This window comes from Telopea speciosissima, chromosome 3 (genome assembly GCF_018873765.1).
Source record: "Telopea speciosissima isolate NSW1024214 ecotype Mountain lineage chromosome 3, Tspe_v1, whole genome shotgun sequence".
NCBI classification, from domain to species: Eukaryota; Viridiplantae; Streptophyta; class Magnoliopsida; order Proteales; family Proteaceae; genus Telopea; species Telopea speciosissima.
In genome coordinates, this window is record NC_057918.1 from 55,808,799 (window position 1) to 55,826,034 (window position 17,236).

The 17,236-nt window shown below is 39.4% G+C and overlaps 1 protein-coding gene across 1 annotated transcript; it reads left to right on the top strand.

The window, feature by feature from the left end:
• The first annotated feature begins 13,657 nt into the window (after positions 1-13,657).
• Positions 13,658-17,027, top strand: LOC122656530 (WAT1-related protein At5g64700-like). Its single transcript, XM_043851089.1, has 7 exons — positions 13,658-13,851; positions 13,961-14,023; positions 14,149-14,265; positions 15,212-15,461; positions 15,772-15,930; positions 16,620-16,771; positions 16,892-17,027. Exons 1-7 carry the CDS (start codon positions 13,679-13,681, stop codon positions 17,007-17,009), a joined length of 1,032 nt encoding a protein of 343 aa, XP_043707024.1. The 5' UTR covers positions 13,658-13,678; the 3' UTR covers positions 17,010-17,027.
• Positions 17,028-17,236: the final 209 nt, after the last annotated feature.

Here is a 17,236-nt window from a genome sequence, read left to right on the forward strand (position 1 = left end):
AAGAATTCCAAGGTCGAAAGACAGCTCGATAAACGCATCAAGTCCTTACGATCAGATCGTGGAGGGGAGTATCTATCAAATGAATTTAAAGAACATCTCATATCGCAAGGAATAGTTAGTCAACTAACTAATCCAGGAACACCATAACAAAATGGTCTATCCAAACAACGCAATCGAACTCTATTGGATATGGTCCGAACGATGTTCACTTATAGTGAGCTACCTCTCTCTTTCTAGGGGTACGCTTTAGAAATGGCTATTTATATCTTGAATAGGGTTCCATCTAAGTCTGTAGCTAAGACACCCTTTGAGTTGTGAAAAGGGTATAAGCCCAGCTTTCAACACCTTAGGGTATGGGGTTGCATAGACAAGTTGGAATCTAGGACTTCGAGATACTTTTTCTTAGGCTATCCTAAAGGCACGATAGGTTACTACTTCTATGACCCGGTTGACCAAAAGGTCATTGTAAGTAAACATGTCACATTTCTTGAGGAAGAAATGTTGACCAAGAGGTCTAAACCTGTAGTCATTAAAGAGTTATTGGATAACTCAGGAACTTTACTTCCAGAAGTGAGACCAATTGACATACCCGCTGAAATATCAACACCTTAAGAACCTCGACGCAGTGGGAGGACTGTTAGACCACCCACCAGGATTACATTTTTTATCGAAGAGGAGCAAACAGTGGAAGAGTTCCACATGGTGTCAGTTGAATCGGATGATGATCCGATAACATACTCTGAGGCTCTTAAGGATATTGATGTCACTAGGTGGCTGGAGGCAATGCGCTCTAAAATCAATTCGATGCATTCCAACAAGGTCTGGACTCTGGTCGATCCACCACTTAGCGTTAAGCCAATTGGGTGTAAATGGATCTTCAAGAGGAAGAAGGGCGTAGATGGAAAGGTCGAAAGATTCAAAGCAAGACTGGTGGCAAAGGGTTATACCCAGAAAGAGAGTATAGACTATGAGGAAACCTTTTCACCGGTGGCGATGATGAAGTCCATCAGGATTTATTGGCAATCTCGTCATACTTTGATTATGAGATCTAGCAGATGGATGTGCAAACTACATTTCTGAATGGATTTCTTCAAGAAGAGATCTACATGCAACAGCCAGAGGGGTTCTCTTCCTTGGAGGAAGAAAGAAAAGTATGCAAATTGCAGAGGTCTATTTATGGACTGAAGCAGGCTTCCAGAAGCTGGAACATCAGGTTTGATAAATCAATCAAATCTTTTGGTTTTTATCAAAACATGGATGAACCATGCGTTTACAAGAAGATCAGTGGGAGTGCAATATGTTTTCTTATTTTATACGTAGATGACATATTGCTGATGGGTAACGATGTAGGGTTTCTTTCATTAGTGAAACAGTGATTGTCCACAATGTTCTCGATGAAAAACCTTGGTGAAGCTAGCTATATCCTTGGGATCAAACTCGTAAGAGATCACCAGAAAAGGATGCTAGGCTTGTCACAGGCTACCTATATAGACAAAGTCCTGGCCAGATTTAGCATGGAGAACTCCAAATGGGGAAGTGTCCCTTTTTTACATGGAGTTAGTCTTTCCATATCTCAGTGTCCTCAGTCTCAGATGAACATTGAAGATATGAAGAGGATTCCCTATGCCTCTGTAGTAGGGAGTCTTATGTACGCTATGTTGTGTATGAGGCCGAACATTTGCTATGTAGTAGGTATCATAAGTCGTTACCAGTCTAACCCTGGATGAGAGCATTGGAGTGCTGTCAAGAATTTCCTCAAGTACCTGAGAAGGACTAAGGACTATTTCTTAGTTTTTAGATCTGATCAGTTGTCAATTCTGGGTTATACAGACTCGAATTTTGAAACTAAAAAGGACGACTAAAAATCCACATCTGGGATGGTGTATCTAATGGGTGGAGGTGTCATTGTGTGGCGGAGTACAAAACAGAAATCTACAGTCGGTTCCTCTACTAAAGCAGAATACCTTGCAGCTTATTATGCAATAAAAGAAGGTATTTGGCTGAGGAAATTCCTATCAGATTTGGAGATTGTCCCTGACCTTGCCAAGGGCCCTATTCCCCTGTTATGTGACAACAGAGGGGCAATTGCAAAAGCTAAGGAGCCTAGGGCTCATCAGAGGAACAAGCATGTGCAACGAAAGTATCACCTCATCAGAGAGATTATCTAGTAGGGCGACGTGAGTGTCTCCCAAGTGGACACAACTGAAAATGTGTCAAATGCCATGATAAAGGGTTTATCTCCTGGAGTGTTTGAAAAACACATGGAGAAAATGTATGGGAAATTGGCTTTAATGTACAAGTGGGAGATTATTGGATTTATGTGTCCATCAAACCCGGTTCGGTTCGGTTAAATTCGATTTTACTTTGTATTGAACCTTTATACATTTTGATTTAATATTATCACATGCGATATAAACTTTTTGAGCATTATGCGTCCGTAAGTTCAACTTAAAATGGTAGTTATGACTAGGGTTTAGGTTGGGCACCCTTATCATATGGTCATCGCATTGGGTATGCCTAGACATGTGATGTCAAGATACGAATGCGAGTACTCACATGTTCGATGTGTGTATTGGAGAAGAATCTACTTTGTAGATTCCCTCATGTATTACTGCCAGATGTAGGAAGGGAAAGACATGTGTCGCCGAGACCCTTTACCTGAGGGAACCCTATCGCTGCAAAGTGTGACAGCATTCTTTGGTTCATCAATAACTGAGACTCAAGTGAGTCAAAGCCGGTGTTCTGGGAATGTGGGAACACTTTCTGAGTGAAGGAGTTACTCAACATGGTCACCACTACTCGATTAGGGAACACTGAGATTAAAGTTGTCTATGTATTGTCGGATCGGAATCTGGATCCAGTGCCGTTTTGGAAATGGTTTTTGCAAAACCTATTTAACATAAAATAATAGATTATATGTAGTTATTTGAATAAAGTGTTTTGTCGAGTTTTACGGGACCCGATCAGATACACATACACTCTTATATGGACATGTACTATGGAATGGGGTTTGGCAGTACAAGTGTACATGCCCTAGATTCCATAATGATGGTGTTGATTAGTGGGGGGGGTTGTACATGATAATTTATTGTCATGTAGGGAGATATTTGGAATTTATTGAAATAATTGATTTTTCATTTAATTAATGGATATGGTGCTAATTGTAATTATTCATAAATTAAAATAATTAGTTAATTATAACATTTCCTATTAGATTCTGCTTCTTCACCAATTAGAAGCACTTTGAGTTTAAATAGGAGCCAAACAAGGAGAGAGAGAGTCTGACTCTCATTGGGATTTTTATTTTTCCCATCTAGGGTTTTGGAAACCCTAGTGTTATATAAACAACCAAAAATGCAGAGGGGGGCAGTGCTCCACGTTTTTGGCTGCCCCCTTTCTTGGATGAGTTTTGGTTCCCTCTCTCTCTCTCTTGTGATCTTCTTCTCCTTCTTCTTGCTCTCTACTTTGTTTGAGAGTTAGGATTTTGGAAACCAAGATTTATACTTGAAGAACTGAAGAGCATCTAGGATTGGCTTGAAGAACTTTGGCTACATCATTGGAGGTTCAGATCTGTTTGCTTGGAGTACTCATCGGAGGAAGAACCATTATCTAGTGGAGGAGCAATACTTGAGGCTCATCAGGTTAGCAATTCTATGTTAATTCCTGTTGATTTATTATATTGATTATTCATGGGATGTGAAAATAACCCAAATCGATTGTATTCCGCTACGCATACGGGTGTGGGATGGATCCCTCTATCCATGAGATGGAATAGGGATGATTATTCTCTATGACATGGATCCCAATAATTTTATGGGACGTCAAAGAGATGGACTGGGCATTGGTTTGTCATACCAAACCCTAATAGGGTTCTAGTAGGGCACCATGGGCGACCATGGAAAATCCTAAAATTGAAAATAGGATGCCCAAGCTAGATTAGGGTGCCCTAGGGCAACCCTAGGGTTCCCTAGGGACAACCCTGGAGTTCACTAAAACAGGGAACTCAAACTTATATTATTATTGATTTTCCAAAGAGAACCACCATGATCCCATGGACTGTAAGATCGACCTACAAGCTGTACAGTATGTTCAGATGAAGGAATACCATATGATTTAACATATGAGTTCATATATTTTTATTTTGGTGGAAAATATGAATTCAAATTTAATGGCCTAGATTTAATGACTCTAATTTGAATAAGGGGATTCTTCCTCACCTACAGGCCAAGGAAAACTTTTGCCTTTTTCTTTCAATCAGAAGGTATTGATTCATCTTCTCTTGATATTGTCTTGGACTTGGTGGATCCTTGTATATCACATGCTTCAAATGATATGCTTTGTGCAATTCCCTCTTTAGATGAGATACGAGATGCTTTGTTTGCTATGAGTCCTCTCAAGTCACCTGGTATTGATGGCTTCTCGCTAGTATTTTTCCAAAAATACTGGGATATAATTAAGGATGATCTGCCACACCCCCATCCCATTAAAGGATAAAATACTATAAACGGGGTATGATAGGATGCTTACCAACATCCTAACCACTACCAGAATCTTGATGCAGTGGTCAACGTACAGTCTTACACTAATATTAAATTATAATAATATTAGAACGCAGAGAGTAAAGGTATATTTCATTCCCAAAAGGATCAGAAATGGACGGAAGCGTTACAAATACAAAAGGTTCAAGTCTACGTGATAGATAGTTTAATATTTTACATTTTGACCCAAAAGATTAACTAAAAACTAAAACAGTGAAAATACTACCAATTATATACAAAATTGATAATAAACAAAATAAAAAGATGGAATTGTGCCCCAATGGCACAGACCATGAGTGTACGCTATCATCAAGGTCCAAAATCACGGGTTCCGATCAATCCACATCAAAAGGATCACCATCATAGATCACCTGCATATAGCTAAAAAGGGGTTGCGCAATGGGGTTAGCTACACCAGCTAGTGAGAGAGCAAAGGGGAGTGCACATACACCACACAAATAGTTTCAATATCAAAATGATACATGTTAATGTTAGATTCATTTTCCACCTAGCACACAAATTCTATCAGTCAAGTGTATGCTACTTTGATAACTCAGGAGACACTGAGGGTCACTTATCCTGTCGCCCTAGTGAAACCTCAATTATCATGAGGGGACCTACGCCGGTAGAAGCAATCATGACCACCCAGTGGCAGACCCCGATAGCCATCACTACCCTTGACCTGGCCTCTCCCACCTCCACAACCATCAGGTGCTCAGACTATCCAACACATAAACCCCTGTTGGCAAGGGTCGTAGCATAAGGGAGCATAAAACTTAGCCACAGATATACTACATGCAAATCCTATCATCCCGAGAGGTATTCCGGGTGCATCAACGTCCCATTCCATCTAGTACCCAGGTACCAGCACGGCACGGCGCATATAGATCAGAATGGCAAGCAATGAATATAATAATAATGATAATCTCGGGGTTTTGGCACCGGCGTGCCCGGCACCATAACCCAATATAACAATGTAAAGCATCATGTCCACATTTCATCAAGTCATATCCAACATAGTTTATATACAAGAATGCAACATGTTAAGAATGGATGCAACATAAACACAATTATATGATCTATATAATATATATATATATATATATATATAACAAGCCCAAACATCACACAAAACCCACTCACAGTTCGTTTGCTTGTCGTTCGGTGTGTTTGATAAGATTTGATTTGATGCACGTACTCCCGTACAGATTCTAAAGTCTAAGGATGTATGAGAATATTGTTAGAAGTGTATAGGTGGGTCCCATGAAGGGTCTCAACAATTTAATTAAAGTCTGGGTGAAGACAGCAAGGGCGGATGAAGGAACAGAGTCCACCAGGTGAGTCCGATCGTTCTCCCACCACCATTCTTTTGAAGTCTGTGAAGATCCTCACCTCCAACCCTTCATCCATGGAACCATAGAGGTCTTAGGGTTGGGGAGGTGAGTCCAATGCTTCGTTGGAGGTCCAAAACACATAGTCCTTTAAGGAATTTAGGGGAGACAAGAGATTGGATCCATCTCCAAGGTTTCTTCCCAAACCTAAACTAGGTTTTCAATGCTTTAACAACACTCAGGTTGTCAAAACCATGAAGGCATTAAGGGAAGGGAAATATAGGTTTTAAAGAGAGCATTCAATAGGGTTTGTTGGGTTTCCAAGAGAACCCCCAAGTGTTATAGATGAGTAACTCTAAACATGAAATCCTTAAGTCAATCTGATTCCCAACCATCTTCTTGAGATCCAACAGCCTCAAGAGCTAGGGGAGGGTGTCCTAAACCTTCCTATAGGCATAATGTCTCATATCATTCATTGGTCTTGGGAGATCCCATAGATTGGTCTCTCCTTAGGATTTTCCATTTCTAGGTTGAGGTCACAATTCCCTTAGGACAGCAAGGAGGTTTGATGGCATCAAGGGTAGACCTTGGCACCCCGATAGATCAATTAATTAATACATTTAGGGGGAACTTTAGGTGGTAATTAACCCCCAATAAAATTTATTAAATCTTACACAAGCGGCCACAATGTGGGCGAGGTCACCGGATTACAATTATGTTCCTAAGTTGCTGTCAAAATACATCAGCTAGGTTTGGGCCCATTTTTGAGGATCTTTTGTTTGGATTGGGTCCACAGTTCCTTCATATAAAACTTAGTCCTTCGAGTATATTTTACAACGCAACTTGAATCACGTCGATATGATATGTATAGACGAAGTTATGGCCAAAATACTGAACAGTGGTCATGCTATAAAACTGCGGGCGGATCCACGAACGGATTATGTTGTGTGAGTCCGCCCGTGCATCCGGTCGAACCCTGAGACACACCCGAGGGAGCGGATCCATGGAAGGATGCACGATGGTGAGTCCGGTCCTTAGTCCGCTCGCAGTCGGAATGGGTTTTTTAAGTCCGAACTTCATCCAAATTGATCCCCAATGCCCCCAATGGCTTCAAGGGCTTGTAGGGATGACTTCCAAGGTTCATTAGGGTCCCAAATGTCCTAATGGCACAATGCATTAAGCCATCTATGGTCTATATCCAATTCCTAAACCCAAACTTGGGTTTTTGGGTGAAATCCCTAAGTGTTCATGGCTTGGGTTGAATGGCACACCATTGGGAGGATTAAAGGTGTGCAATGGCACCCAAAGGGACCAAGAACAAGCCCCAACACAAGAACATTGGGTCCCAAGTGGAACCCAAGCTACTCCCAATCTCCAAAATCCAAAACCTAAACTAAAAATTAGAGAAATAGAGAGGGAGAGTTGGAAATCACTCACCTCTAAAGGAGAACAAAGATCTAGGGCTAGGTGAGCCCCCTTTCTCCTTCTTCTTCTTCTCCTGTTCTTTTCTGTCCTTTTCTTCTTCTCCTTCTCCCTTCTTTTCCTTCCTTTTCTTTCCTTTTCTTCTTTCTTTATCCGGATAGCAAGAGGGGAGGGATGAGATGAGGTGTAAGAGGGGAGGAAGACATCAGCTTGCTCTCTTCTCCCTTCCCTTCTCTTCTTCTTCTTCTTCTTCCACCTTTCTTCTTCTCCTTTCTCTCTTCTACGGTTTCAGCATTTGGGAGAAATGGGAATGAGCTAAAGAGCTCATACCCCTAAATAACTAAAATGGGCCTTAGGGCCTGTTTGGTTAGGTGCCCTCAAAACACATTTAACCCTTAGTCTCTTAATAGGTTCTAATTAGGTCTTAGGTCATGTTTGGTCCAAGTCTTAGACCATTAGGTCCATTAGGTCATGTTTGGGGTGCACCTTAAGTCCATAGGACTTAATTGTCCACTAAGGTCTGTTTGGTTTTAGGTTAGGGTATATAAAACCTATTATTCACCTAAGTTAAGCCTGGTGGGCCCATTTCCATGGTCCAACTAACCATTTAATGGCAAGGGCAGGGGTTCACATGGTCCAAAGGTCTAATTGTAGTGTCCGGGACACGGGAATGTGGGTCCCATAGGAAAATAAATCAAAAGGATAGGTAACAGCACGGGCGGATTATCAATCGGATTCACCAGCAGTGGATTCGATCGTGACTCCAGTGCTGCTATCAGGTCCCAAACTTCAAGGAAAGCTATGGGGCTTTGACCCGTACTTCCAGAACTTCGAGGGGACACTTATAATAAAATATTAGGTTCAAGGTCATTAATGTTGACCATTGCCACCATGGCATTACCCTTTAGGTAAGGTCTAAATTGCCCCGGAGTATTAGGGTATATTTCGGGTGCGGGTGTAACATGATCTCTATTTGTTTGTAACAAATTTCTTTGAGACTGGTGTTATGTCTTCCAGGTTGAGTGAAACCTTGGTGTGTCTTATACCAAAGGTTTTACAATCTGAGACTACTGATCAACTTAGACCAATTGCATTATGCATTGTTGTATGTAAAGTTGTTACAAAAATAATTGCCTCAAGATTGAAGTCTATCCTGGATGACATTGCATCCCCTTATCAATCTGCTTTCATTCCTAAGAGAGCAAATTCAGATAATATTTTGATTGCTCGTGAGCTTTTCCACTATATTAACAAAATGAAGAAGGGGAAGAAGAAATTAGTGGCTTTAAAGCTGGATATGAAGAAGGCATATGACAGGTTGGAATGGCCTTTTATTGAACATATGCTCCTGAAGTTGGGTTTTTCTTCACATTGGGTTAAAATGGTTATGGCATGTTTATCATCTGTTTCCTATCAAATTCTTATTAATGGAGCACCAAGGGGTACTGTTATTCCTTCGAGAGGGATTCGGCAAGGAGATCCTTTATCACCAGTCTTGTTTATTCTTTGTTCTCATGCCTTGAGTTGTTTGCTTCAAAATGTTGAAATTGAAGGGGATATTGAAGGTATAAGGGTACGTAATCGTGCTCCACCGATTACACACCTTTTATTTGCTGATGATAGTCTCTTATTTGCTGAGGGCAAGTTGGAAGAATTATATGCTCTGAGGACTATTTTATCAACTTATTGTGAAGCTTCTGGTCAGGAGATTAATTTGAAGAAATCTTGTATGACCTTTTCACCAAATACACATCCTAGAATAAAGAGATGGTTTTCAAGGATTATGAAGGTTCCATATGGCTCTGGACCAAAGAAGTATTTGGGGCTTCCAACAGATTTTGGTGTTTCAAAGGCAACCTTATTCCAAGATATCTCCAATAAGGTGCGTCAAAAGGTGGAGGGTTGAAAGTCTAAGCTTCTAACACATGCTAGTAAGGAGGTGTTATTAAAATCTATGATTTTTTCAATGTCAAACTATGCATGTATGCATTTTAAATTACTAACCTCATATCATAAATCCTTGCGACAAATGTTATTGGGGTGAGACTGATGGACGACCAAAGTTGCATTGGATTTCTTGGGAGCGACTATGTTTATCAAAGGAGAATGGTGGGTTGGGATTTCGTAATCCTTCTCTTCATAACAGTGCCTTACTATCTAAGGCAGCATGGCGGTTATGGTTTGATCCCAATAGCTTACTATTTCGTTTCTTAAAGGCTATTTAGTTCCCAAATACTGATTTTTTGGAGGCATCATGTGGGCAGCGACCTAGTTGGGGATGGAGAAGCCTTATGGAGGGGAAGCGGGTCTTGAATGATGGTTTATGTCGGAGTATTGGAAATGGTGTTAGTGTTGATATTTGGTCTGATGCCTGGATTCCTACTTCCACAGCTTATAAAATCACCACACCTAATCCAAACATTCCTTGGTTAAGGAAGGTTTCGGACCTTATTGATCAGGTTGCACATACTTGGCGCAGTGATTTGCTTTCAATCTATTTTAATGCTGCTAATATCAAAGAAATAATGAAGATAAATTTGTCAATTTTTGTGACAAGTTGGTGTGGATGGGGAGTAAGAATGGAGTTTCCTCGGTCCGTAGTGCCTATCATCTCCTATCTAATAAGGAACATGCTTGCCGAATGTCTCTGGCTTCTTCTTCTAGATTACATGATTGGAGTTCTATACCTATGGATGTTTGGAAATCAATCTGGAGTTGTAGAACAATACCCAAGATTCAACGCTTTTTATGGCGTGCTTGTGCCTCTGGCCTAGCGACTGGTGATGCTCTAACACGACGTAATGTTCATGCTGATCCGCTGTGTGTTCGATGTGGTGAATGTGAAACAACTTCACATATTCTCTTGGGTTGCTCATATGCTAGAGCGATGTGGTTTGGTAGTCCACTTGGCTCTGTCTTTTCGTTGATTGATATTCAGCATTTTTTAGATTGGATTTCAGCCTGGAAATTATTCTCCAATTTGGGAAAGAAGGAAACCAGATCATTGATAACTTTATGTAGCTTTGTTTGTTGGCACTTATGGTTATCAAGGAATGATCTTGTTTTTGGACGCAAGGTATGGCAGCCTACAGAAGTGATTTCGGCAGCGGTTTAGGCTTTCCACGAATTTGATGCTATTCCATCTTATGTTATTTCTTATCCTCCATCAATGGTTGCTATGCCTCAAAAATGGATTGCACCTACAACAGATTATGTGAAGTGCAACTGTATGTGATGCTAGTTATTCGCAAATTTAAACAAGTCAGGCGTTGGATGTATTTGTAGAGATCACAATGCTCTGCCTTTGCTTGCTATCTCAAGCCCCTCTTCCTTTTCAGATATTTTAGTTGGTGAGGCTATTGCAGTTCGGTTGGCGATGATGGAGATGATCACAAAAGGATTTGAGCGGATTATGATAGAGTCTGACAATATGAACCTGATTTCCTATATTAAGGATGGTGGAGGAACTTCTCCTTTGCACATTCGGGCTCTGGTGGACGATGTCATTCACCTCTCTTCTTCTTTTGTATCTTCTTGTTTCTTTTTTATTCCACGGGAGATTAACAGCGTGGCTGACTCCTTGGCTAGGAGGGCTTTGTCGTTACCATGCGCAACTGAATGGCCCCTTTCCACTCCATGGTTGCGTGAGTTGTGTTTCTCACTGCCGCCATGAGATTTGCATGTTTTATTCTAAATAAAGTCTTGTTTACCAAAAAGAAAAAAGAAAAGAAATCACTAGGATTTTAATGGTTTAGATTCAATGACTCTAATTCTTTTTTTTTTTTTATGAAAATAATAATATATTAACTAGAGAATAAAAAGAGTATCCACATTGGCCATATCATACCAAAAAATTTGATGAGCTTGGATTGCTTTCCAAACAAATTTTAAAGCGTTCCTTAGTTGGTGCAATCACCAACAAAAAGGGGCATGGGCACATGACCAGGGAATAAAGAATTCTAATCTTCACTTTAAAAATAATAAAGGCATAAAGCCTCTTTTTCTTCCTTTATTTGATTTTGATTAAGCAAATAATAATCTTATGAAAAAGTTGCTATAAACCAATGGAAAGCGAATTTACCCATCTAATCAAGCATGCGGTGCCTAGATTCTTACAAGACCACAAAAAGAAGCACCATAAAAATCAACAAATAAGCAAAGGAGCATACTCACTCCCAATTATCCGCTCAAGAATCATATGGATATTTAGTATTGTTAATTGCGTGGTGCATAAAATCACACAATACTACTTTTCCCTGTCAATGTCACCACTCCCGTCCATGTTATAATGTGCAACTTCATCAGAAACCTTTTTTTTTTTTGGTAATTTACACGGACCACCCCTGCACAACACCCCCATTAAGTTTAAAGATCATATCCGTCCCCCTTTAGAGTAACAGTGTTAACTTAAAACAATTCAAAAAATTAGAAAGACAATTTAACCTCAACCCATTTCTTTGTATAATCCATCTCCTTAAGTTTTGATGTTGAAGACCTGCAACTCGAGCTGCAAGGGTCTTCTATTCCAAGCCTCTGACGTTAACCCCAATGACCTTTTCTGCTACAGTTCAACCTCTTCTTCTCTACCTCTTCTTTCTATTCGATCGCAGTTGAGATGAAGAACTCAACCCGCACAATGCATCTGCCCCAATCAATCTTTCTTCTGCTTAACCCACCCTTTACAATCCTCTGCATCACCGCCCCATTCAATCTTTCTTCCTCCTAACCCACCCTCTATAACCCTCTGCATATTCACTGCGGATTATTATGCTCTCCAATTCCTAAAGTGTGACAGTGCGGCAGTGCTAGGTGGAGATGTCGACACCTAGCAGCTACCGCATCCAACGATCCGATCTCATTGATATGGACCATTGAATACAGCAGCTGTCAGGTGTTGGCATCTCCACCTAGCACTACCGCACTGCCACACTTTAAGGTATTGGAGAAGATAACTTTCCTATTCACCGCCCCCCACCCCCACCCTTAGTGAGAACCATCAAGATATGAAAACCTGTGAAATTTTGCATAACAAATTATTTTGGATAGATAGGGAATAAAAGTTGTATATGCCATCACTATTTTGCAATTACCTCATAAAAAGAGTAGTAAATATTCAACTCAGCAACCAATTGAAGGGGGAAAAATTGAAAGCAACTGAGCTAATGGGTATTTTTCAACCACTAATTGAGGTTGGCTACACAAGTCTTGGTTGGCTATAAATAAGGAATCCATCCGAGTTGGAGAGAAATTCATCTCTCATCACCATGTATCAATTTGGCATAAAGAAAAAACTGAGAAATTGATGCTTATCAGGAAAAGAAAATGTAAAAGTATTTTGGGATGAGTAGATTCCTATTATCAATACCAGATCAACTCAGTTATTGTAAACGGAGAGCAGAGTGCCGTAGATAACATTAAGGTGTAACACAAATTAATTTGAGGAATGGAATAGATGTTCACATACAAATTAATTGATGGTTACCTTGTATTGTAGGCGCCGTCTGAGAAATTGGTTGCAAGGTAGGGTTTTGGTTTTCGTAACAAGAAAACCCTATATATGAGAAATCAGTTGAAATTATAGATAATGGGGAACAAAAGGAAGGGGAAAAATTTACCTCCTCCTTCCGTAGATGGCCAAGGTGCTTCGCCGATGATCAAAATTGTAGGTTTAATCATTGTTGAATCGGTGTTTGAAGAAGAAGGTTGAAATCAAGGGTTTGTAAAAGGTTGAATCACGGTAGTTTGATTCATTGCAAAAGGGTTGACAAGGGTATAGGATTCTTCGCCGATAACTGCAGCAGCAATCCGATCGGATATTGCTATGATTCTTCGCCGATGAATCCTTCTTGAGTTGCAGGTCATGCGGAGATTGAAGGTTAGGTCGATTTAGGGGCTTTTTTATCCAAGGGTAAAACAGTAAATTTACCCTTATCCAAGGGTAGTTTGAACATTTAAATAAAATTAACTTGCTTACATCATTACTTTACCGTAGACAAATAACGGATTGGGCCATCTTGTAATAAACCCATTTAAGTAGGGGAAGTCCAGTGATCTTTAAACTTAGAGGGGGTGTCATAAGTATTAGGCAATGTCCAAGGGTGGTCCGCGTAAATTACCCTATTTTTTGGTTGCGTGGTGCAAAAAAACACCCAATACTACTTTTCCTTTGTCAATGTCACCACTCCCATCCATGTTATAAAGTGCAACTTCATCAGAAACTTTTATTTTTTTTTGGGTAAGCAACTTCATTAGAAACTTATACAAAAAAAGAAAAAAAAGTAAGAAGTGTTTTTTCAGTTCAATAATGAATGCTCTATATAAACCCTTCTAGCTGAACATTCAAAACTGAGAAGTTGTCAGGAAATAGAAGCTTGTTCGTTTGACAAGATGGAAGAGAAAAAACCTTACTTGACTGTGACTTTCATACAGTTGATATATGCTGGTATGTTCTTGCTCTCTAAGGCTGCATTTAATGGAGGGATGAACAACTTTGTCTTTGTCTTCTACAGACAAGCTGCAGCCACCCTCTTCTTACTTCCAATTGCTATTGTCTTTGAAAGGTAAAAGAAAAAAAAAATTAAAATAGCTTCTTCCAAGATCTAGTTCTATAGCTTATGTTTGATGAGTTGTACAATAAAATGATTGTGATGAGTTTCTTGTGGTAACTAGAAAAAGAGCTCCACCACTGTCATTCAAACTCTTCTGCAAGATCTTCATGCTTTCCTTAAGTGGGTATGTTTAGTTATCTCCAATTGGATTTCTACAATTTTTTTTAAAAAAAAGGTTGTGATTTGGTTCTGTGTTATTGGCTTGGTGTTTGAAAATATTTTGAGTTTGGGTTGTTCTTGTGATTTCAGTGTTACCCTCAGCCTCAATATAAATTGTGTTGCACTCATTTATACATCTGCAACATTGGCAGCTGCAACTACCAACACCCTTCCTGTCATCACCTTCTTCCTGGCTGTTCTTCTCAGGTACTGTTTTGCTTGTCTAATTTACTGGTTGCATTCATAGAGAGAGTGAGAGAGAGAGAGAATCCATTTACCTTCCTGCTTTATAATAGTTAAAGAACCAAAAGTTTTAAGTGTAACATCAATATCAAATAGAAGAGAGAATAATTCCGATGGCCAAGGATGATCATCCTAATGATTTATCCAGTTAACCAAGTTTTGACAGTCAATCCATACTTCTAAGTGCTAATAGCAAAGTAATGGAAATCATAGATAAGAGAATTTCTTTTCCTGTATGTGAAACATATGAGTTATTAAGAAAAGAATAATCAAATCAATAAGAGAGAAAACATATTCAATTCATAAACCTAATAGTCCTGCAACTAAATTCGTTTCGAAAATTCACAAGAAAGTAAAAAATTCACAAAATTAAAGAATAATTCCCTCTTAAGTTTTTAGTGTTGGAATAAATCTCTTTTGGGTTCGACATGAACCCTAGAAAAAAACCATACGAAACCTAGAACACGATGAATCAATTAATATAACGAGATTAGTGTGTACCTTGCACCTAAATATGTTGAAGAAGACCTTGTAGACCTTCTTTATGATGAACACGATCAAACCCTTGGTTTGGATCTTCCACAGTCTTCTTCGCCCACCAGCCATCACCTCTCTTTCTTGATGGAAATAACAAAGAATGAGACCAAAGAGATTGTAGGGACCGTAACAGTATATTCATATTACAAAACCCTAATCCTTGTCCACCCCCCACAATGGAAATGACTATAATACCCTCATTAACCTTAAAGTGATCCCAAACTAGATTTATGCCCATGGATCTACACCAATAGGTAGGATATAATTAATTAATCCCACCAAGAAATCTAACCACCAGTAATAAATTAAATCTCATGAAGATTTTATAATTCACTTCATGTCTCGTTTACATTCGTCTATATTTTTGTTACAGGGTAGAAACTGTAAACTTGAGGACTCTTTCAGGGAATGTGAAACTTATAGGTGTTACTCTTTGCATGGTTGGTGCGGTAACTTTAGCCTTCTATAAGGGCCCACATCTGAAACTTTTGATTCATAATGGTTTTTCAAAACCTCATGTTCAAGAAGATCTACTTCTTTCAAGTACAAATAAGTCATGGATAAAAGGTGTCTTCTTAATGCTGACATCTAACATCTTATGGGGTTTGTGGCTTGTATTCCAAGTATGATCTCTTCTCATCTCACTTGTACTCTCATCTTCTTCTATACATACAATAATTTCTCAAATAATATCAACATTTCTTAGTGATTATATAGTATAGATAAGGTTGTGTTTGGTATGCATTCTAGGCCGATTTCCTATTCTCGGACGATAAAAACAACTACTTTTATCATCCGAAAATATGAAATCGACCGAGAATGCATTCCAAGAATGCTTACCAAACACAGTTTTAAGATATACACATTGAATTAATTAATTTGTTCATATGTATTTTTAAGTTTGATGTTCTGATGAAGATTCGAATTTTACAGGGCCGTATATTGATAAGCTACCCATCAAAGCTTCTTTTCACAACTCTTACATGCTTACTAAGCACTCTTCAATCATTTGTTATTGCCATTGCTATTGAGAGAAACCTTTCTCAGTGGAAGCTACAATGGGACATGGGACTTCTTGCTGTTGTTTATTGTGTAAATGAATTTGAGAAATCCTTTCCAACTCTCTTTTTCCTTTTCTTATTTAGCTCTATGGCATATTGGTATCTACACTAACTAGAATATGGAGAAATATTCTCTGTGGGGGTGGGGAGTGTACCTCCTACTCCCAAACACATGGGGGCGAAATGAACTCATTGACCCCATGAAAGGCAGTAATGACCGCCCTGTTGATGCTGTGGCACGAGTTCCCACTGGCCCTCCATGCGCAGGGGCCATGCTCCCTCATAAAGAACTCTTGCCCTTGGAAGATATAATAAGGCAAAAGGTTTGTGCACGGCCGTGTATGATGCATGACCGTGCTTGCAACCATTGAATGGGGATGAGGGGCCGTGCACTATATATGATCATGTTCATCAAACGGTTGAAAGCACGATTATGCACCATACACGGCCATGTACGAAAACTCTCCCCATGTAATAAAAAGGAGAAAAGTTCTCTAAGGGGGAGTGTACCATCCACGACCAGACACAAAGGAAGAAAAATGACCATCCTGCCCCCATGAAAGATTGAAATCCCATCCTCCATGATGCTAATGGGTGCGCTCTCATTGACCCCGTACACGTACAAGGACCTCGCTCCCCATAGAGAACCCCGACCCATAAAGATATTTACAGCATTTGGGACCAACATTTTCAGAAAATAATAATTGTGCCTTGTAACAGGGAGTAGTGGTCACCGGTGTCACATTCTATTTACAAGCCTGGTGTATAGAGAAAAAGGGGCCTGTGTTCTTAGCCATGTCTACCCCATTGTCTCTTATGATCACAGTCTTTTTTTCGGCTGTTTTCTTGGGCGATTTAATTAGTTTGGGGAGGTATATTACTTAAATTTGTTTTTATTTTTTAAACTTAAAGGTGTACTTCTTGTTCAAATTAATTGCAAGCTTACAGTGTCAAAAGAGAACATCTAATGTGATTATTCTCATTGTTTGCAGTATTTTAGGTGGGATTCTATTGATTGGAGGCCTTTATTTTGTCTTGTGGGGGAAAAACAAGGAGATAACGACTGAAGAAAATGAAAAAGATTGTTTAGAGGAGAAAGAAATGGCATGATAGATGTACATCTCAATCCAAGAACAGTCTCATTGATGATTAAGGCCACAATCATTTTCAACCATTAGGGGGGGGAAAAAGCCAAAAATACTTTCAAGAGTACTTTATTTTTAGTTCTTTTAATGATAAAGATAATTGTTCCTTATAACTATTTGAATTAAATTGCTCCTACTTTTAGATTGAAAGTGAAATTTCATTTAATTTGGATTATCAGATAATGATTTTGG

What these genes read in the sequence shown, in the direction of transcription:
- LOC122656530 (XM_043851089.1), top strand. Translation starts at nt 13,679, where the DNA reads ATGGAAGAGAAAAAACCTTACTTGACTGTGACTTTCATACAGTTGATA. An exon ending in TTCATGCTTTCCTTAAGTGG is followed by an intron (nt 14,024 to 14,148) that starts GTATGTTTAGTT and finishes TTGTGATTTCAG; the next exon opens with TGTTACCCTCAGCCTCAATA. An exon ending in GATTTAATTAGTTTGGGGAG is followed by an intron (nt 16,772 to 16,891) that starts GTATATTACTTA and finishes CATTGTTTGCAG; the next exon opens with TATTTTAGGTGGGATTCTAT.